The sequence below is a fragment of the Taudactylus pleione genome, unplaced genomic scaffold, assembly GCF_031769625.1.
Source record: "Taudactylus pleione unplaced genomic scaffold, aTauple2 ptg000005l, whole genome shotgun sequence".
NCBI classification, from domain to species: Eukaryota; Metazoa; Chordata; class Amphibia; order Anura; family Myobatrachidae; genus Taudactylus; species Taudactylus pleione.
The window spans coordinates 28,302,521-28,323,590 of NW_028284408.1; the positions used below are offsets into that span (position 1 = coordinate 28,302,521).

Genomic DNA, 21,070 nt, shown 5'->3' on the forward strand with positions numbered 1-21,070 from the left:
CTAAACTGAATTATCACAAAGTGAAGCATCACAGTTATCATATGTGGGACTTCTTTAATAAGCTTATTGATCGTTGCCTCATGTTAAATAGGCTTACCCTGGCTGACTTTCAAATACAAATTATTTTAAAACACATCTCACTTGCACAGCTACAAACGCAAGGCACTCAATATGTACAGGGTGGATGCTATTAAATATTTAGAAGTTAAGAAGATATTTTTGGGACCCAGTGGAGGAAATGAATCATACAGATCCATATAAAAGATCTAAAAGCAGGCCCATTTTTAAGTAAATAGGAGCTATAATTTAGAACCAGAATAAAAACAGTTGAGAGGTACAGTACATTGCCTTATAAATCTCATCACTTTGCAAAACAGGATTGATTGAGTATTGAGTAAAAAATTAATGAATCTATCCAATATAACACAGAACAAAAATATACAACTTACCACAATCTTTCCCCCAGGACCCTGACTCTTCACTGTGACCCCAAGCCACTGGTTTTCTTTACTCTCCCGATTCTTGTCCACTGGTTAAAGACACAAAGATTTATTTCAGAAAGACATGGACTGTAAGCCTATGAAAGCAAGTGAACAGATGTGATGTATGAAGACCATCATTTTATTGTTTTATACTCTATTCTCACTCCATTATGTAATGATCTCATTACACAGGACACTGTATTCTGGTCTCTACATAAGTTAAAATAAAGCATACATGAAACAAAATATCAAACCATTGAACAACAAAACTACACAAAGTTCTGGCCATTGCTAGATTATGTAGATTCTCTTCTAGAACTCACTTTAGGATATTTGCTATGGTCCAACTAAAACCTTCTGTGCATAATGTATGTGTAAAAGAAACCTGGTTGTTGGCTGTAGTATACATGTTTGGCTTTCAAGGAGGCTGGGAATAGGGTGGGTTAGCTCTAATTGCTTCAGAGAGGAAAAGGGCAAATTAGTGTTGGTATATATCTTTGGAGACATCTGGAATCAGCAAGAAGAGTAGAATGTATTTTGGGTGTTATGTGACAGCGATATCGGAGATGGTGTGTATAAGATTTACAACATCTGTCCAGACTGATCGATTTGGGACAGATAAAAGTTTGTGCCATGACCAAGCTACCTGCATGTGTGTGACTTGTATGCTAATTAAGACAAAAACACCTGGTCTGTCTACAAATGACCAAAATCCCCCAAAGTTACAGTGTATATAACACTCATTATTAACCAACTTGTTCTGCAACCAATAATAGTTAAGTCAAGAGCTGATACTCTTATGAAGTCTTCAGTTATTCTCTGACTTTTCTCAAACTGCAATCACAAACTAATTTAACAAGCATTACTGCCAATCAACCAATTATCCGCCTTAAATATAGCCTAAAAAGAAAAAAAGCCTATATAATACATACATTGTTTAAGTACACAAAGAATGTCATTAAATGGAGTTTAACATGACAAAAAAAAATCACAACCCTTATTGCATAAAAACAGGCTAGAAAATTGACATACAGAAAATATAAATGCAGTTTTCTTAAAATAACACAGGAATACAAAAAAGACAGTTAGACACTCACACATTTTGCTGCCTGAGGAAGGCTAGGAGGTCTGGACAATTCATGAGGCCCAAGAGCTAAACTAATTTAATTACTTTGAATTACTTTTAAACAGTCTTCTTGCCCCAGCTACTTAATTTCCACTGAAAAAAAAGAATATGTAACTATGCTAATCTATTTTATTAGCCTTTTGTTTTAACACATTTCTAGAAATAAGTTCCGTACATATTTTAAAACATAACAGAAGTATGTTGATAAGCCCATTAAACAGAATATGACTTTTCACACATATGCATAGGAAATATGATTATGCATATATAGAAAAAAAATACCCGATTGAATTTGGCAGCTGCAGAGGATTTAAAAAAAGAAAAAAAACAAAAAACCTACACAGTTCACGCATCGTTGTCAGCATAGCTTTTAACAATCTCACTTATTTGTAGTTAAGGACTTGAGATTCTTCATATCTTCATAGTTTACATTTATTTATGGATAGAACATGGTATAGATCAGGACATTTAAAGATAGAACAAAGAATTACATTCTATTTACATAGGTAAACACAAAATATTCACATTGTTCTATCTATTGAAAAGTGCAGAGGTTTTAGAGAAATTGACAAACAGAAATTTAGGTGGATTAATCTGTAAGATGATGATGAGGTGGCCATTTTGGATATGGTTTATTTGAGGCAACTGCTTCAGGAACATGCTGGAATACTTCTACAAGTCAAATCTTTTAAGTGGTGGATGCAGCACTTTTTCTGAGATCTTCACAACACCTTATAAATCCTTACTGCCATATAGCAGCATACTCTGCAACATGACCTTTGACCAGGTACAAAATACTCTGCTCCCCACTTAATTTACATTTACAATTTCAGTCACCTGTGTTGGACAAATTACTAGATGAGATGGGTATTTTTTTTTAACACAGGTGACTGTAATTGTAAATTAAGTGGGAAGTCTTAAAATATAAAAAGGTACTCTAATAAATACATACTTTCAGACTTGAAGAAACTTATTTCCAAATCGCAAATTAGATTGCATATAGGTGATATGATCAACTTTGGCACATACAATGAACAAAAGCCCCATTACTTTGCCTTGCAAGCGTTCCAGCCAAGAACATTGGATGAGGGTAAAGAATGTCTAGCACCTACAATTTCAAGTAAATTTACTCACGTGTGAACAAATTTTATCATTATTATATACCTGTGATACAATTTATATCACCATAGTGGGATATGCTCAGTTCATAACACAAATAAATTAATATCCTGAGATTCTGTATTAAACTATACTGTTATATTAGTGTGCCTTTAAATGTTTTTGCCCTGTATAGAATAAATCTTCTGTTACCTAATTTCCAGAAACATGATTAAGCTGTGAGATATAGATAACCATTTATCCCCAGATATCTCAGGAATTTAGAGTTTAAGAAAGTTTTTTTCTTACTGCTTTTTGCAAGTATAAAGGAACAATTTATGTTCTGATCACTTCTTCGCTACAAATTTATTTTAAAAAAGAAAATAAAAGATACATTTTAATGAACTAACTTTACAAAAGTGTGCCCCTAAGTATGTTTCTTCTTTTCTCTGCACCTTGGAGAAAACAACCCTTTAAATTTAGATTTGTTACCCAGCTAGTTCACTATTGCTGTGCCTTCATTTCCCCTGTACTTAATGGCAATATGTATTTTTCATACTAAAGCTTTGGCATCAGGGGCGTATTTATAATGGGTGCAGGGTGTGCGGGGAACACGGGCCCCTGGGTCCAGGGAGGCCCCGCACCGCACACCCTGCACCCATATTATTACTTCCCTCTCCAGAGTCCCACATTGGCGCGGGGGTCTGGCGCTATAAAACGACTGGAAAATGGCCACTGCGACTATTTTCCCGTCATTTGCGCATGCGCAGTGAAAATGGCCGCAGTGTTTTATATTTTTAATGAGAAGCTTTATATGTTTAGTTTTTAGATATTGATGCATACGTATTTATAATATAAAATATATTGATTTAAACAGATGGTGTCATGAAATTCTGTTTCTGCCATATTGGGAATATTACCTTTTTGATTAGCGCATCACCATTTTTCGGTTTACTATATTATTCAGCCTGGTGCTGCTCACAGTAAATTATACACTGCAAAAGTACACAAAATCATATTATATATTTTATATATTCTGTATATATGAACAGGAATCTAATGTATTGTACCTCCATCATCAATGTCAAGCCGTTCACAGTCTTTAGCCTCTGCATTCAGCGGGCATCCATATACAGCACCTGTACGATTTGAATGCTGATTTGGTAATGCTGATGCCTGTGGAGCCCCAACCAACAACCTGAAAAGCAGGAAGCACAAGTACTTAAATATCATAAAGTTTAATATTATATATTTGCTTCAACATACTGCTTGTGACTTAGAGGTACTACACAGATGTAATAATAATAAAAAAATGATATGTAGAGACAATTAGGGTTTTTACAAAGGGGTAGTGCTGCCCTATGCCACATGAATTGAGGCCCCTGACCCACTGGCATCAAAAACCATGAGCTTCACTAGCATTATATGGGCAGCACAGTTGGTGTAATGGTTAGCATTACTACCTGACAGCACTGAGGTCTTGGGCTCGATTGCCACCAACTGTGGGACACACACTAACTGTGTGGAGTTTGTATATTCTCCCCGTGCTTGTATTGGTTTCCTCTGTAGGTACATTAAATACTATATTAGGGCAAATCAGACAGTGAATGAACATTTCAAGTTTATTATAGTAATCTTACATTTTAGTGCATACAATCTTAGATTAGATCTATTGACTGTTTTATTGATGTAAGTCATATTATTCATTTACTTGACGTATGTGTTCATTTGCTAGCATTGTGCGTTCATTCACTGATAATTTCTACACCTCTCCTGTTTTTTGGTTGTAACATCACTATTCCTTCAATATTGAAACTACAAATGCATGTTAAAAGTATACATAGTAATGGGGATCGGTATGAAATTCCGAGAGCCGGGATCCTGGCGTTTAGAATCCCGACGCCGGGATCCCGACACGGTTAACATACCGACACTTGTTGGTTGGTATGCTAACCCTCCCCCAATCCCTATCCTAACCCTCCCTTTACCCTAACCTCCCCCCAAGTGCCTGAACCTAATCCTCCTCCCTTAGTGCCTAACCCTCCCCTCCCCCTAGTGCCTAACCCTAACCCTCCCCCCAACCCCGCTACATACCTTCAGCATCCCGGTGGTCAGGATGCTGGCGCTGGGATTCTGACAGGCGTCAGTATTCTGGCACTGGTAATGTAAGTGTCGGTATCACGACCACCAAGATGCCGAATGCAACCCATAATAATAATAGCATATGTCTCACAGTAGTTTTTATGTTGAATCTCCTACATACACCATCCCTAAGAATTCCCTTAACCGTTCATTCACTGGATGATTTACCCGGGCACGGGCTTCCAGAGGGGGCCGACGGGGGCCCAGGTCCAGCGCTGCCCCCCCTCCCTTCTCCCGCCCTCGCAGCAGCCGATGCAGAGGGAGATTGCTTGTGGCTGCTAAGCACCAGCCAGAGCAATCTCCTATGCCTGAGGGGGGAGTGATCACACTGATCGTGCCCCTGGCTCTGCGCCGGGTTGAGGGGCTCACATACTACAAAAGTATGTTTTCTGGGGGGTTTTGGCTCAAGGGGGTGTGGCCACACCTCCTGTGATTAAGCCATGCCCCCTCTTTACCTTTGGCCCGGCGACGCTCTCTGCGCCCCTGCCTATCCCTATCATCCCACAAACCTATCCGACCACGCTCCCTATTCCGGCAATGCCCCCTGCAATGCCGATCTGGCTGCTCCCTCCTGGAAGGAGCAGACAGAATTTCGGCAACCCTGACTTAAATCATTACAATATTTAATGGATCGTTATTTTAGCAATTTTTCTCAAAAATAATATTGTCTTTACATATAAGGGCACATACAGTATAGTGCAAAACTACTGAGATCCAGAAGGGTTAAATATTTTATTTTCCTATATACTAGCTAAGTCTCACTAATAGATGACATCTTTACCATAGCATGTCTGCCAGCAGTTCCTGTACACTAAACATTTAACACTCACTCAAGAGTCTCACGCATAACCATCTACAACCAGGCACACACCCGTTGGGGACAAGAGCTGCTTCAGAGCTGAGAGGGTCAGCACAGGAGTGCCTTACACTAGCAGCCAATGTGAGGGACATGCCAGGACACAGTGTAGAAGACAAATGTTATTTTTGAAATAATAATTAGCAAGCTACTGTTTTTACATCTCTGCAAAGCTCTATTCTTGCTCATCACACTTTATACTTTAAGCTGAAGACAATATTATAGATCTTTATCATTAGAATGGTGCATTCTCATATAGGCAACAAAATCAGATGTCTGCAGTACCATGTTCCAAGCTGCAGGAGGAAATTTATTAAAATAGTTACCCAGGTAACTGAGGCAAAGATGGCATTATTATTACATCCTGGGCCTTCAAGAGTAGGCCAGCCGGCGGGGGGAAGGGGAGGTGTTGGGGGACACTCTGTCACACACTGAATGGATGAAGGGCATGCGCATGTCATTCACACACTGTGCCGGGGGCGGCTGGGGGCTGCCAAGTAGCTGGGCAAACTTCCAGCCTGACAAGAAACGGTGGCATGACACACGGTGACGCTAACAAAACAGCATGCACAAGGGTGTGTGGCCTCACTGGCACAAGACAATGCTCTCAGATGTCGCACAACTGAATCTGCTGATGTTGGGAGGTTTGGTATGGACAATAATTATTTGAATCAAAAGGAAAACTCTAAAGGCCCCCATACATCAGCAATTGATTGCAGCAATCGTGCAATTTGCAATCGATTGTGTATAAAAATCTTTCCCTTTTTCAATCGATTGCAGATTGCAGAATTGCCACAAACGATTGAAAAAGGGAAAGATTTTTATACACAATCGATTGCAAATTGCACGATTGCTGCAATCAATCTCTGATGTATGGCTGCCTTTAGAAATAGGAAGAATGGAGTCTTTTGGATTGTACTTCTTTGTACTCCATATTTTACAGTACTATACCAACATTTTTTTAATGTATTTTATCCTTAACTGTATCAGCCCTCCACATGACTGGAAGGGCCCGCCTCTGCACATATGCCCTTATGCCCATATGTGATCCAGCTAATACCCCTTTTCCACCAATATCCCGGGTCTGACCCGGTATTTGGACCCCGGTTCCAAGCCGGGTCAGACCTGGGATTTACCCTGTTCCTACTGCGGAATATCCCGGGTCGGCTCCATTCACACTGCACAGGGGTGCAGTGCCACCGCTTAGAGATGATGCCATCACCAAGCGCCGGAAACTCCCGCTCTCCCCTGAATGCCAGACCAGAGTGGATTGGCGACCAGGGGAGATGTCCTATGGAGGGGGGGTGTTCTTACGGGAGGCTGTCTGATGTCACAGCTGTCACCAGGGACACGGGCAGTGAGAAATTACAGCCTCCCCGTATGAAGCAGGGATGGGGTAAAAACCTCAATGGTTCAGACCGTATGGGGAGGCTGTAATCTCTCCCTCCCTGGTGACAACTGTCACAGACAGCTTCCGAATTCATCCAATCAACATGCTATAAACAGGTCCCGGTTCGAATGACCCGGATTACCCAATTATACTGAGCGAGACCCGGTTTTTACCCGTGTAGAACCCTGCTTGGGACCCGGGAAGAAATACCGGGTCAACCGACCCGGGATTCTTTCCTAGGACCATTCTCCTCTGAGCCGTGACACGCCAATAAACTGGGTTTTTGCAGCAGTGGAAAAGGGGTATAACAGGTTTCAGCATATGGGTGTGGCCTAATCCCCAAGGGGCCACGCCCCCTAAATGCTATTATTAGGGGGTGTGCCCACATGGCACGCCTCCCGTGTAACGTCAGGCTGGGGGCGAGTCTAGCACTCCGTCACCATCTGGGCTTCCCCCAGCCCTCTCCCTGCACTGAATGCTCGCGGCATCCATTCAGCTACTTCGGGGTCTGGCACCACCGCACAGCTGCGGAAGTGGGGGTGCACAACCTCCCGACCTTCCATGGGACACTTCGGCCCACGGGTGGAACAGTGGGACAGTGCCCTGAAAAGTGGGACTGTCTTGCTGAAACTGGGATGTTGGGAGGGGTGCGCCCTCTATGGGGTGGCGGTCCTGTTCGACCGCACTGGTCGAACATGCCTCGAGCCGGCCCTGCTTTCATGTGTCATTATTGGACATATGTCTGTACAGGTTTGATGATGTAGCAGTTTCTGTACACACCAGTGGGTGCCCTGTGACTAAGGACAGCCCTGTTTCTTAACCAGTGTAGTGGTTTTATTGAAGGGATAATTGGTACAGCCGTACTCACTGATACACACTGTTATAAGGAGAGGAGCTTGAGTGGAGCGGCATTACATACAGCTCACCATCCGGTTAGCGTAGGTGGATGAGGATAACGGTGCAAGGATACTGGAACAGCGTTCTGGTCAGCGGTACTACCAGATCTCACTGGAGCTAAGTGTCACTTAACACAGTAACAAGATGGTGCAAAACATGTGCAGTACTTAAGTCGGTCGCCATCTTGGAATAGGGAATGAAGCTTCCCTGGAGGATCAACATGGAGTCTGCGCAGCGGCGCTCTCCATTCTCAACAGTAATAACCACTGCTGTGGTACAAGTACCAATGCACTGAATGCAGTAATTGTTAAATAGACCCACTCACACAAAGGCACGGGGAAGCCATCAGCGGAATTTATTGTCCGTGATAGCATTGTTATTACTGGCTGGCACACTTTATTGTGGAAGGCAAAATGAAATAAAATATATCGTCAGCGAAACATTTGCTCATTGATAAGTGTGCCCAATTTGGGCATTAATACTCTCTCCTTCAGATGCTCACAAACAAAAAATATTTTTTTTTCCCTAAGAAAACAAAATATGAAAACATGTAATGTTGGCACAATGTATGGCTGCCAATGGCAAACTCACTGTATGTCTAGAAGGAAGTGGAACCAATCTAATCTTGTAAAACATTTGTGGCGTTTAATGAATGATTAAAGCAAGAGTTCTGAGGTGCATTCCTCTATAACACAGGGATTGATAAGCCATTACTAAAGGACTTCAGCTACTCTTAATGCATCTACTGTACGTTCTTTAGCAGTGTACACACCTAACAGATGGATTGGGTATGAAATCCCGACGCTGGAAGCCCGAACCTGCAGAATCCCGATGGGACAGGTAAGTAGGCTGACCCTATCCTTCTCCCTCCCCCTAACCCTCCCTTGGTGGTGCTTAACCCTAAAACTCCCGGGGTGATGCCTAGCCCTAAGTTCCCCCTGGGGTACCTAAACCTAACCCACCCTCCCCGTACCCTAAACCTAACCCTCCCGGATGGGCCTAACCCTAACCTCCCCCCGTTGGTGCCTAACCTCCCTTCCCCTAGCCTAACTCTAACCCTCCAGGGATGCATAACCCTGTCCCCCCAGGTGTGCCTAAAGCTGACCCTGCCCCCCATGGCTAAGTGCTAACATTCCCAGCTTACCTTCGTTCGGGAAGCCATCTGTCGGGATTCTGGCGTCGGGCTAAAGATAGGCGTTGGGATTTAGATGCTGGGATCTCATCAGACGGCTTCCCAAGCGTTGGCCTTCTGACTACATCCCCTAACAGATATATCTGCAGATGGTGGTTATTCATACACACTTAACTACCATCATTGATTGTGAAAGCACCTTATGAGCGCGGCGGTAAAGTGGACATGTACTGCTACATCTGAGAGGTGTGCCATAAAATTTACTTTCATCCAAATGTAAACGAGACCCAAAGTAGTCAGTAAGATCTACGTTTTGTTGAAAACACACTGATACTTTTCAGGGCTTGCTTATGTATTGTGTTTTACAAGGGGTTCCATGTAACTGGCCAATATGAATATCCATATAAGTGGCCTTATATGAAAATGCATGTAGCCATAGGGAACATTGTGCCTTATAATAACCAATGCAGGGAAATGGCACTGATTATACCATCTGAATGTATACGAGTATGTAACAGCTACATAATGTGGGAAAGGTGCAATCAGGGAGCGTTGGCAAGTTTGGCCTATAGTACTGTAGAGTGCTCCTAAGCTTTAAGAAGGAAGGTATTTTAATATTTTAAAAACATATAAAATGATGAATAAAAGCATGTGTAGCTTGAAGAGTGACCATTACTAACCACCCAAGTGACTCAGGCATGGAACCCACTTACACCGCAGAACACAACAGCACCTTTGTGCATGGTTATGAGGCATATTAGGCATGGATGCCAGTGTACTGAGCCACTGCTGATGTATGGAGCTGGGCTGATGACATGAAGACAGCTACCAACAGCTGTACAACAACAACAGATGCTACATCATTAACCTTTTATTTGCTGAAAGCTAGCATCACATAACCCCTTCTAGATATAATAACTGAAAGACAAAGTTATATGATCAACTACAAGAGTTTGCATTATTGTCCTCACAATTAGATCTCAGTATAGGGCTCCCATGTGCTATTCCCAGGCCTGTCCGTCCCCCTCCTTTATTTGGGATGCAATCGGGAAGCCGGCTGACGTAAACCCGACAGCCGGCTTCCCGACTGCATTATCCCGGCGAGGGTTAAATGACAGGCATCTAAATCTAGACGCCTGTAATTTTTGCGACGCAGGGAGACCGGCGCCTGGCATCCCGATCGAAGGGATGCCGGGCGCCGCCAAGCGGACAGCCGCGGGGGAGGGAGGGTTAGGTTTAGGGCTCCTGGGGGGGACTTAGGGTTAGGCACTCCCCCGGGAGGGTTAGGGTTAGGCTAGGGGCAGGGAGGATTAGGGTTAGGCACCCCCGGGGGGAAGTTAGGGTTAGGCACCCCCCCAGGGGACTTAGGTTTAGGCAGCGTGGAAGGGGGGGTTAGGGTTAGTCACCCCTAAGGAGGGTTAGGGTTAGGGGGGGTTAGGTTAGTAGATACTTACCTTAGGACGACCAGGATTTCCAGCGCTGTCAGGCTTCTGCTGCCGGGCTCTGCTGTTTTGTCGGGCTGCCGTTGCTGGGATTCGAACTCCCGGCCATGCGGCCGCCGGGATATCATACTGATTCCCTTTATTTATGAGGAGTAGTATGCAGTGTCATCAACCTTTGAGTCATTGGGTCATTTTTTTTTAGTTTGAATATATAGAAGTGAAAAACACCATTGTTTGTATTTTAGACCTAGGAGTATATTTACTAAAGTGCGGGTTTTTAGAAGTGGAAATGTTGCCCATAGCAACCAATCAGATTCTACCTATCATTTATCTAGCACCTTCTAGAAGCTAACAGCTAAATTCTGATTGTTTGCTATGGGCAACATCTCCACCTTTAAAAACCTGCTCTTTAGTAAATATACCCCCTAGTCACATGACATCACTGGTGATTGTGGGATTTGAGATTCTGGTTATCAAATAGCAATTGATCAGCTTCTACCTTGTTATAGACTGTACTTGATAAATGCTAGTAGAAACTGATTGGTTGCTATGGAAAAATTTACACTCTTTAAAAGGTTCGATACATTTCCAACCCCCCCCCCCCCACACACACACACAATTTCATCTAGCTATAATTACTGCCAACATCTGCTCTTCGCTCTTATGTTCCACTTGCTCTAAACTCGGCTTGAATTAGGCATTGGTTTTAAAATGTATCCAGTCAACTAAGTGTGAGTAGTGGAGCTCAGTTTGGGCTTGGAACTAAAAGCCCAAAGGGGGCCTCACTGCAAATTATGACAGCTACCACACACGCTGAGCTGGGGCTGGGCCAGTATAGGGATAGACATTGCTGGGCCCCATCACATCTGGGCCCATAGTTATAATAACTAAAGACTGAAAGACCTAGAAGTTTGGTTGCCAGAATTAGTCATCACTCAATACATTGTTTATAATATCTAGTAATTTAGCTAGAGCTAAGAACATTGGCTTCATTGGATATATAAATCTCAGAACACTTAGGGCAGTGGTTCCCAAACTTTTTAGAATGACGGCACCTTAGAGCATCAGCATTGTTTTCACGGCATCCCTAAGTTTAACTCTGTTATGGACAAATTCCGAAAAAATCTAGTAAAATAGTAAAGTGTAGTAAATTGTGCTGACCTGTCATCCTTAGGTTTGGTTATATGGTGGTGGACAGATATGCGCTTCTGTTTGTCCACATATTTACATTACATGGACCATAAATAATTTGATTTGGTGCTGGACCACCAATCTGAGGCACCCCTGCCCGAGGCACCCAAGGCACCCCAGGGTGCCACGGCGCACAGTTTGGGAACCACTGACTTAGGGGGAGATGTATCAAAGCTTTAAGAGAAATAAAGTGCCAACCAATCAGCTTCTAAAGGTCATTTGACAGGCTGTGTTTGAAAAATTACATCTAAGAGCTGATTGATTGGTACCTTATCACTCTCCACTTTATGTCTCTCCAAGCTTTGATAAATCTCCCCCTTAGCTTCTAGCCAATGTCAGGACTACCATGGATGCAAAGGTTGAGGCTGCTATTCATATCAAAAGGAGATTATCATAATGAAGAACTCAGTGTTGAGCTTTAGGGAAATAATGTTACACAATACCATATTGTCTTAAAAAAATGCTGTACATGCAAGTCATAGGGCCTGATTCAGACGCAGTCGGACGTGTGCTTTCCTGTCCCGCCACAGCAGCATACGTGCTATCTAATGCTAATGCAAGTATTCGTCCATCTATACCGATTATGAGTCCATTTTCATGTGGATGCCTGAGCCTCCCACAGCCGCGGCCATCATCATTAGTATGCTGGTCGCAAAAAAAATCCACCTGCAACAGGTGTTCCATATGCACCTACACGATCTAGACACGAAAGTCAGCTTTCACACCTGCAACGCCCCCACGACATACCTGCCGAATTTCTGGCTGCTCCTTCTGGGAGGGAGCAGCCAGATCGGCAGGACGTGGGGGGGCGTGGCCGAGACAAGGGGGAGTGGCCGGGCGGGTGACATCACTTGTGGGCGTTGTGAAACGGGGTCACGAGATCGCGTCAGTTTAGCCCGCCCCGCTGCACAATGCTGATAAAATAGGCATTGAGAAGCAGAGGGCGGGGCCAAAATGTCGCGAATCGCGTCACCAGCCCCCCCGCTGCGGGGGTTGCAGAGGTTATTGCGGGGGGGGATAGGAGGGGTGGGCGGCAGCCGGGAGAATTGCCTGCCTTCCCGGGAGGTCGGGAGCGGCACACGATTTTCGGGAGGCTCCTGACCAAATCGGGAGGGTAGGCAAGTATGCCCCATGAGCTGGGACACTTCTGTGTGATCACATGGTCGCACCACAGTTACTGCCCAGAAATACCCATTTCACAGAAAGAGTGATCCGTAAACAAGCAGATCAATCCATCTGCTCTTTCAATCTCCGTCTGTGTGCATATGCCTAGTGCGGCCCAGGCACAGTATGGAATAGCTTTCTACGGTGCAGCGCAGTTTGCAGATATCTGCAGGATGCATCCGCAATTGCATTCAACTCTGAATAAGGCCATCATGTTTATTAAGCTACAGGAGAAACTAAAAACCACCAGACTTTTTAAAGTAATGTGTATATGGACTCGGTCAAAAGTATAAATTATTACTTATATTTCCTAAACTGGTGAATCTACCACACATTTTATTAAAAATGAAGGGGTCGCGAAGGGTGCGAGTGGCCGCTGCCACCTGAACTTGCACCCCTCGCGGCCCGCTCAGAGCTAGAATTCGCACAGTATTGCTCGGAGCTCTATGGGGCTGCAAGCACTTTTGACCGAGTTCGGGCTGCCGTGAAGTGCGGCTGTTGCACTGTTGCGTCCGCATCTGCGAGATCATTGCGGCTAACTGGATTGAACCCTAAGAGCATGAAAAACATTTTCATCTCTAAAGCAATCGAATACAACGTTATTATTTTGTTTGTTTGTTTTTGCAGTGTTCTTGTGGTCACTGAGATACTACAAGGAGAAACACAACTGGGAGACAGAGGATGCGCACAGTCTGTAGTAGTACAGTAATACTTGGGAATCCAGTCCTGTCTCTCAGTCATAGATGGGAAAATGGGGCGGGGCTAATTCATTACAGATTGATATGCACAGCAGTGTCCAGCTGTAACAAGGTGTCTGCATGTATGACAGGAGAAGGGGGGTAGAGCGAGAAGGAAGGTCGGAGGCTTAGAAAACTGAATTATGCGTTGTTAATGTGATTTCAGATATTTCATAGGGTACTGAGAAAATGTTTGTGTGGATTATCTGTACTCCTCCATAAGGTTCATCCAAAATGTTCTTCTAAATCCTAAAAATTGTATTAAAAGCAGCATGTGTTTATTAAACACATTAATATAACATCCTATTTTGTTAGCGAAAGTATGACAAGCTATATATAATAAGCAACACTATTATCTGTGCAGGGGCAGAGGTGGTTTACATCCCTATGACCATTATGTGGAGTTGCTCTAGGTCAGTTATGCAAGACAGTACTTTATTGTACACGTTTGATGGTATAAGGAAAACATATGCATACATACGGGTTGGAAGGAACACTACTGTTTTTTTCTTTTTGTAGATAGTGTTACACTGTTGTTAACACTTATACTGTATTGTACAGTATAACATACTATACTATATACTCTTATTGTTTTTTCTTTTATTGTATACATGACTGAAATAAAAGGAGGCATATCTTAGAAGTTTATCTTATCACAAGAGCAATTTAATGTTGCTACAAACAATTCTTGATCGAGTCATTGATGGTATATTGAGGTTTAATGATAAGTTGATTGATAGTTGTACATAAAAGTAGGTTGAATTGCCCTTGTCAGTACCATCACACTTTTATAAATTTAATTTTGCATTAGAGCTATTAAATGAAACTAAACATAAAACGCAAGTTCCTTACATGAAAGGGCTACGAATACTACTAACAAATAAGTATGCAATAGGTTTCCATACCTTGATAAGCTTAATGCAGTGGATACTCTATTTTCCTTTGTTGTTTGCATGAATCCATCTATTTGTTGTGTGCATGAATCCATCTATTTGTTGTGTGCATAAATCCATCTATTAGTTGTGTGCATGTATCCATCTATTAGTTGTGTGCATGTATCCATCTATTTGTTGTGTGCATGAATCCATCTATTTGTTGTGTGCATGAATCCATCTATTTGTTGTGTGCATGAATCCATCTATTTGTTGTGTGCATGTATCCATCTATTTGTTGTGTGCATGTATCCATCTATTTGTTGTGTGCATGTATCCATCTATTTGTTGTGTGCATGTGTCCATCTATTTGTTGTGTGCATGTGTCCATCTATTTGTTGTGTGCATAAATCCATCTATTAGTTGTGTGCATGTATCCATCTATTAGTTGTGTGCATGTATCCATCTATTTGTTGTGTGCATGAATCCATCTATTTGTTGTGTGCATGAATCCATCTATTTGTTGTGTGCATGAATCCATCTATTTGTTGTGTGCATGTATCCATCTATTTGTTGTGTGCATGTATCCATCTATTTGTTGTGTGCATGTATCCATCTATTTGTTGTGTGCATGTGTCCATCTATTTGTTGTGTGCATGTGTCCATCTATTTGTTGTGTGCATGAGTCCATCTATTTGTTGTGTGCATGTGTCCATCTATTTGTTGTGTGCATGTGTCCATCTATTTGTTGTGTGCATGTGTCCATCTATTTGTTGTGTGTATGAGTCCATCTATTTGTTGTGTGCATGAGTCCATCTATTTGTTGTGTGCATGTGTCCATCTATTTGTTGTGTGCATGTATCCATCTATTTGTTGTGTGCATGTGTCCATCTATTTGTTGTGTGCATGTATCCATCTATTTGTTGTGTGCATGTGTCCATCTATTTGTTGTGTGCATGTATCCATCTATTTGTTGTGTGCATGAATCCATCTATTTGTTGTGTGCATGTGTCCATCTATTTGTTGTGTGCATGTATCCATCTATTTGTTGTGTGCATGAATCCACCTATTTGTTGTGTGCATGTATCCATCTATTTGTTGTGTGCATGTGTCCATCTATTTGTTGTGTGCATGTGTCCATCTATTTGTTGTGTGCATGTATCCATCTATTTGTTGTGTGCATGAATCCATCTATTTGTTGTGTGCATGAGTCCATCTATTTGTTGTGTGCATGTATCCATCTATTTGTTGTGTGCATGAATCCATCTATTTGTTGTGTGCATGAGTCCATCTATTTGTTGTGTGCATGTGTCCATCTATTTGTTGTGTGCATGTGTCCATCTATTTGTTGTGTGCATGAGTCCATCTATTTGTTGTGCGCATGTGTCCATCTATTTGTTGTGCGCATGTGTCCATCTATTTGTTGTGCGCATGTATCCATCTATTTGTTGTGCGCATGTGTCCATCTATTTGTTGTGCGCATGAGTCCATCTATTTGTTGTGTGCATAAATCCATCTATTTGTTGTGTGCATGTGTCCATCTATTTGTTGTGTGCATGTATCCATCTATTTGTTGTGTGCATGTGTCCATCTATTTGTTGTGTGCATGTGTCCATCTATTTGTTGTGTGCATGTGTCCATCTATTTGTTGTGTGCATGTGTCCATCTATTTGTTGTGTGCATGAATCCATCTATTTGTTGTGTGCATGTGTCCATCTATTTGTTGTGTGCATGTATCCATCTATTTGTTGTGTGCATGAATCCATCTATTTGTTGTGTGCATGTATCCATCTATTTGTTGTGTGCATGTGTCCATCTATTTGTTGTGTGCATGAGTCCATCTATTTGTTGTGTGCACGAATCCATCTATTTGTTGTGTGCACGTATCCATCTATTTGTTGTGTGCATGTGTCCATCTATTTGTTGTGTGCATGAGTCCATCTATTTGTTGTGTGCATGAGTCCATCTATTTGTTGTGTGCATGTATCCATCTATTTGTTGTGTGCATGTGTCCATCTATTTGTTGTGTGCATGAGTCCATCTATTTGTTGTGTGCATGTGTCCATCTATTTGTTGTGTGCATGTGTCCATCTATTTGTTGTGTGCATGAGTCCATCTACTTGTTGTGTGCATGTGTCCATCTATTTGTTGTGTGCATGTATCCATCTATTTGTTGTGTGCATGTGTCCATCTATTTGTTGTGTGCATGTATCCATCTATTTGTTGTGTGCATGAATCCATCTATTTGCTGTGTGCATAAATCCATCTACTTGTTGTGTGCATAAATCCATCTATTTGTTGTGTGCATGAATCCATCTATTTGTTGTGTGCATGAATCCATCTATTTGTTGTGTGCATAAATCCATCTATTTGTAGTGTGCATGAATCCATCTATTTGTTGTGTGCATGAATCCATCTATTTGTTGTGTGCATGAATCCATCTATTAGTTGTGTGCATGTATCCATCTATTTGTTGTGTGCATGTATCCATCTATTTGTTGTGTGCATGTATCCATCTATTTGTTGTGTGCATGTATCCATCTATTTGTTGTGTGCATGTGTCCATCTATTTGTTGTGTGCATGAATCCATCTATTTGTTGTTTTACATAAATCCATCTATTTGTTGTGTGCATGTATCCATCTATTTGTTGTGTGCATGTGTCCATCTATTTGTTGTGTGCATGAATCCATCTATTTGTTGTGTGCATGTATCCATCTATTTGTTGTGTGTATGAATCCATCTATTTGTTGTGTGCATGAATCCATCTATTTGTTGTGTGCATAAATCCATCTATTTGTTGTGTGCATAAATCCATCTATTTGTTGTGTGCATGAACCCATCTATTTGTTGAGTGCATAAATCCATCTATTTGTTTTGTGCATAAATCCATCTATTTGTTGTGTGCATGAACCCATCTATTTGTTGTGTGCATGTATCCATCTATTTGTTGTGTGCATGTATCCATCTATTTGTTGTGTGCATAAATCCATCTATTTGTTGTGTGCATAAATCCATCTATTTGTTGTGTGCATGAATCCATCTATTTGTTGTGTGCATGAATCCATCTATTTGTTGTGTGCATGAATCCATCTATTAGTTGTGTGCATGTATCCATCTATTTGTTGTGTGCATGTATCCATCTATTTGTTGTGTGCATGTATCCATCTATTTGTTGTGTGCATGTGTCCATCTATTTGTTGTGTGCATGAGTCCATCTATTTGTTGTTTTACAAAAATCCATCTATTTGTTGTGTGCATGAATCCATCTATTAGTTGTGTGCATGTATCCATCTATTTGTTGTGTGCATGTATCCATCTATTTGTTGTGTGCATGTATCCATCTATTTGTTGTGTGCATGTGTCCATCTATTTGTTGTGTGCATGTATCCATCTATTTGTTGTTTTACAAAAATCCATCTATTTGTTGTGTGCATGTATCCATCTATTTGTTGTGTGCATGTGTCCATCTATTTGTTGTGTGCATGAATCCATCTATTTGTTGTGTGCATGTATCCATATATTTGTTGTGTGTATGAATCCATCTATTTGTTGTGTGCATAAATCCATCTATTTGTTGTGTGCATAAATCCATCTGTTTGTTGTGTGCATAAATCCATCTATTTGTTCTGTGCATGAACCCATCTATTTGTTGTGTGCATAAATCCATCTATTTGTTTTGTGCATAAATCCATCTATTTGTTCTGTGCATGAACCCATCTATTTGTTGTGTGCATAAATCCATCTATTAGTTGTGTGCATAAATCCATCTATTTGTTGTGTGCATAAATCCATCTATTAGTTGTGTGCATGAATCCATCTATTTGTTCTGTGCATGAACCCATCTATTTGTTGTGTGCATAAATCCATCTATTAGTTGTGTGCATGAATCCATCTATTTGTTGTGTGCATTAATCCATCTATTTGTTGTGTGCATGAATCCATCTATTTGTTGTGTGCATAAATCCATCTATTAGTTGTGTGCATAAATCCATCTATTTGTTCTGTGCATGAACCCATCAATTTGTTGTGTGCATAAATCCATCTATTAGTTGTGTGCATGAATCCATCTATTTGTTGTGTGCATGAATCCATCTATTTGTTGTGTGCATGAATCCATCTATTTGTTGTTTTACATAAATCCATCTATTTGTTGTGTGCATGTATCCATCTATTTGTTGTGTGCATAAATCCATCTATTTGTTGTGTGCATGAATCCATCTATTTGTTGTGTGCATAAATCCATCTATTTGTCGTGTGCATGAATCCATCTATTTGTTGTGTGCATGAATCCATCTATTTGTCGTGTGCATAAATCCATCTATTTGTCATGTGCATAAATCCATCTATTTGTCGTGTGCATGAATCCATCTATTTGTCGTGTGCATAAATCCATCTATTTGTCGTGTGCATAAATCCATCTATTTGTCGTGTGCATGAATCCATCTATTTGTCGTGTGCATAAATCCATCTATTTGTTGTGTGCATGAATCCATCTATTTGTTGTGTGCATGAATCCATCTATTTGTTGTGTGCATGAATCCATCTATTTGTTGTGTGCATGAATCCATCTATTTGTTGTGTGCATGAATCCATCTATTTGTTGTTTTACATAAATCCATCTGTTGTGTGCATGAATCCATCTATTTGTTGTGTGCATGAATCCATCTATTTGTTGTTTTACATAAATCCATCTATTTGTCGTGTGCATGAATCCATCTATTTGTTGTGTGCATAAATCCATCTATTTGTTGTGTGCATGAATCCATCTATTTGTTGTGTGCATGAATCCATCTATTTGTTGTGTGCATGAATCCATCTATTTGTTGTGTGCATGAATCCATCTATTTGTTGTGTGCATGAATCCATCTATTTGTTGTGTGCATGAATCCATCTATTTGTTGTGTGCATGAATCCATCTATTTGTTGTTTTACATAAATCCATCTGTTGTGTGCATGAATCCATCTATTTGTTGTGTGCATGTATCCATCTATTTGTTGTGTGCATGAATCCATCTATTTGTTGTTTTACATAAATCCATCTATTTGTTGTGTGCATGTATCCATCTATTTGTTGTGTGCATGAATCCATCTATTTGTTGTTTTACATAAATCCATCTACTTGTTGTGTGCATGAATCCATCTATTTGTTGTGTGCATGTGTCCATCTATTTGTTGTGTGCATGAATCCATCTATTTGTTGTGTGCATGAATCCATCTATTTGTTGTGTGCATAAATCCATCTATTTGTTGTGTGCATGAATCCATCTATTTGTTGTTTTACATAAATCCATCTATTTGTTGTGTGCATGTATCCATCTATTTGTTGTGTACATAAATCCATCTATTTGTTGTGTGCATGTATCCATCTATTTGTTGTGTGCATAAATCCATATATTTGTTGTTTTACATAAATCCATCTATTTGTTGTGTGCATGTATCCATCTATTTGTTGTGTGCATAAATCCATCTATATGTTGTGTGCATGAATCCATCTATTTGTTGTGTGCATAAATCCATCTATTTGGCACTTGGTAGGAGTAGACAAATCACTTACACTGGCCACATTTGATGAATAATATGATCACTTTCTACTAAATTACTATTGTCCTTCACACTCACATACACATATGCTGTAATTTCGGCCAAATGCCTTTGTTAAATGATTACTGACTTATATAAGGCACATTTCAGATGCATTTTAAACAACATTGTACAATCCACTCAAAGGTATGATAGTGACACATGTAATAAAGTCACACTAGATGCTGTAAGCTAGTGATAAAGTCAGTCCAGATGCTGTCCACTCACTCTCATGATTAACTGAAATCATACATGAGTTTGGATCAAGCCGCAAATTAGCATACTACTCAAAGTTTACATTCATGAATGGGATAGTTCTAACTGGATGCAGACTTCTGTAAAAACAGGCACAAAGTTTTTTGGGACCACTTCCCACAAAATGTAGGCATGTATCAATGTATCCACGTGGTGTACAAAGAGGCCGCTTCTTTGAGTGTGGTCTCCAGGCACCATTTTTCTCAAATAAATTAGGCTTCAACCACCTTACTCATGTGGGGAATTTTACAGTGTTGCTTAGTGTAAATTGCCAATGTTTCACTATATTTTGGATAATTTTAAAGTTTATCACAGCAAAACTGCCAAAAGTTCATTTTCAATTGCCAAACACTAAAAATGTCATTATTATTTTTTTGTTTAAATAAATACAAAGCTCCTTATACATTATCCTGCAGTTACACAGACCGCAGACAAACCAAGCCCCAGATTGAAAAAGCCCCAGATTTACACAGCTGATCTTACCGGGTGAGACTGAAGAATTTCTAACATTACATAGATGCGGAGACTATGGAATAACATTTATGTTTTTTAAAAATAAAAACTTTTTATATATATCTATTTTTTACAATTTTTGATCCACCTCCTCCAGCGATTTTTTCAGATCTGTCTAATTTTATTTAGACTTTTGCTAATTATAACTTCAACATGCAATAGCATGAGATCAATCTGGGATTAATTAGTAA

General features: G+C 40.8%; 1 protein-coding gene across 3 annotated transcripts in view; it reads right to left on the bottom strand.

Moving 5' to 3' along the window:
• Nucleotides 1-21,070, bottom strand: part of ITGA7 (integrin subunit alpha 7) — a 204,778-nt gene that overhangs the window by 109,629 nt on the left and 74,079 nt on the right. For all 3 annotated transcript variants that reach the window (XM_088480251.1, XM_088480172.1, XM_088480315.1), the window contains exons 2-3: nucleotides 3,777-3,904; nucleotides 450-529 (exon numbers count right to left, since the gene is read on the bottom strand). In XM_088480251.1, coding sequence (XP_088336377.1) covers nucleotides 450-529; nucleotides 3,777-3,904 — 208 coding nt within the window. The remainder of the gene's footprint in view (nucleotides 1-449; nucleotides 530-3,776; nucleotides 3,905-21,070) is intronic.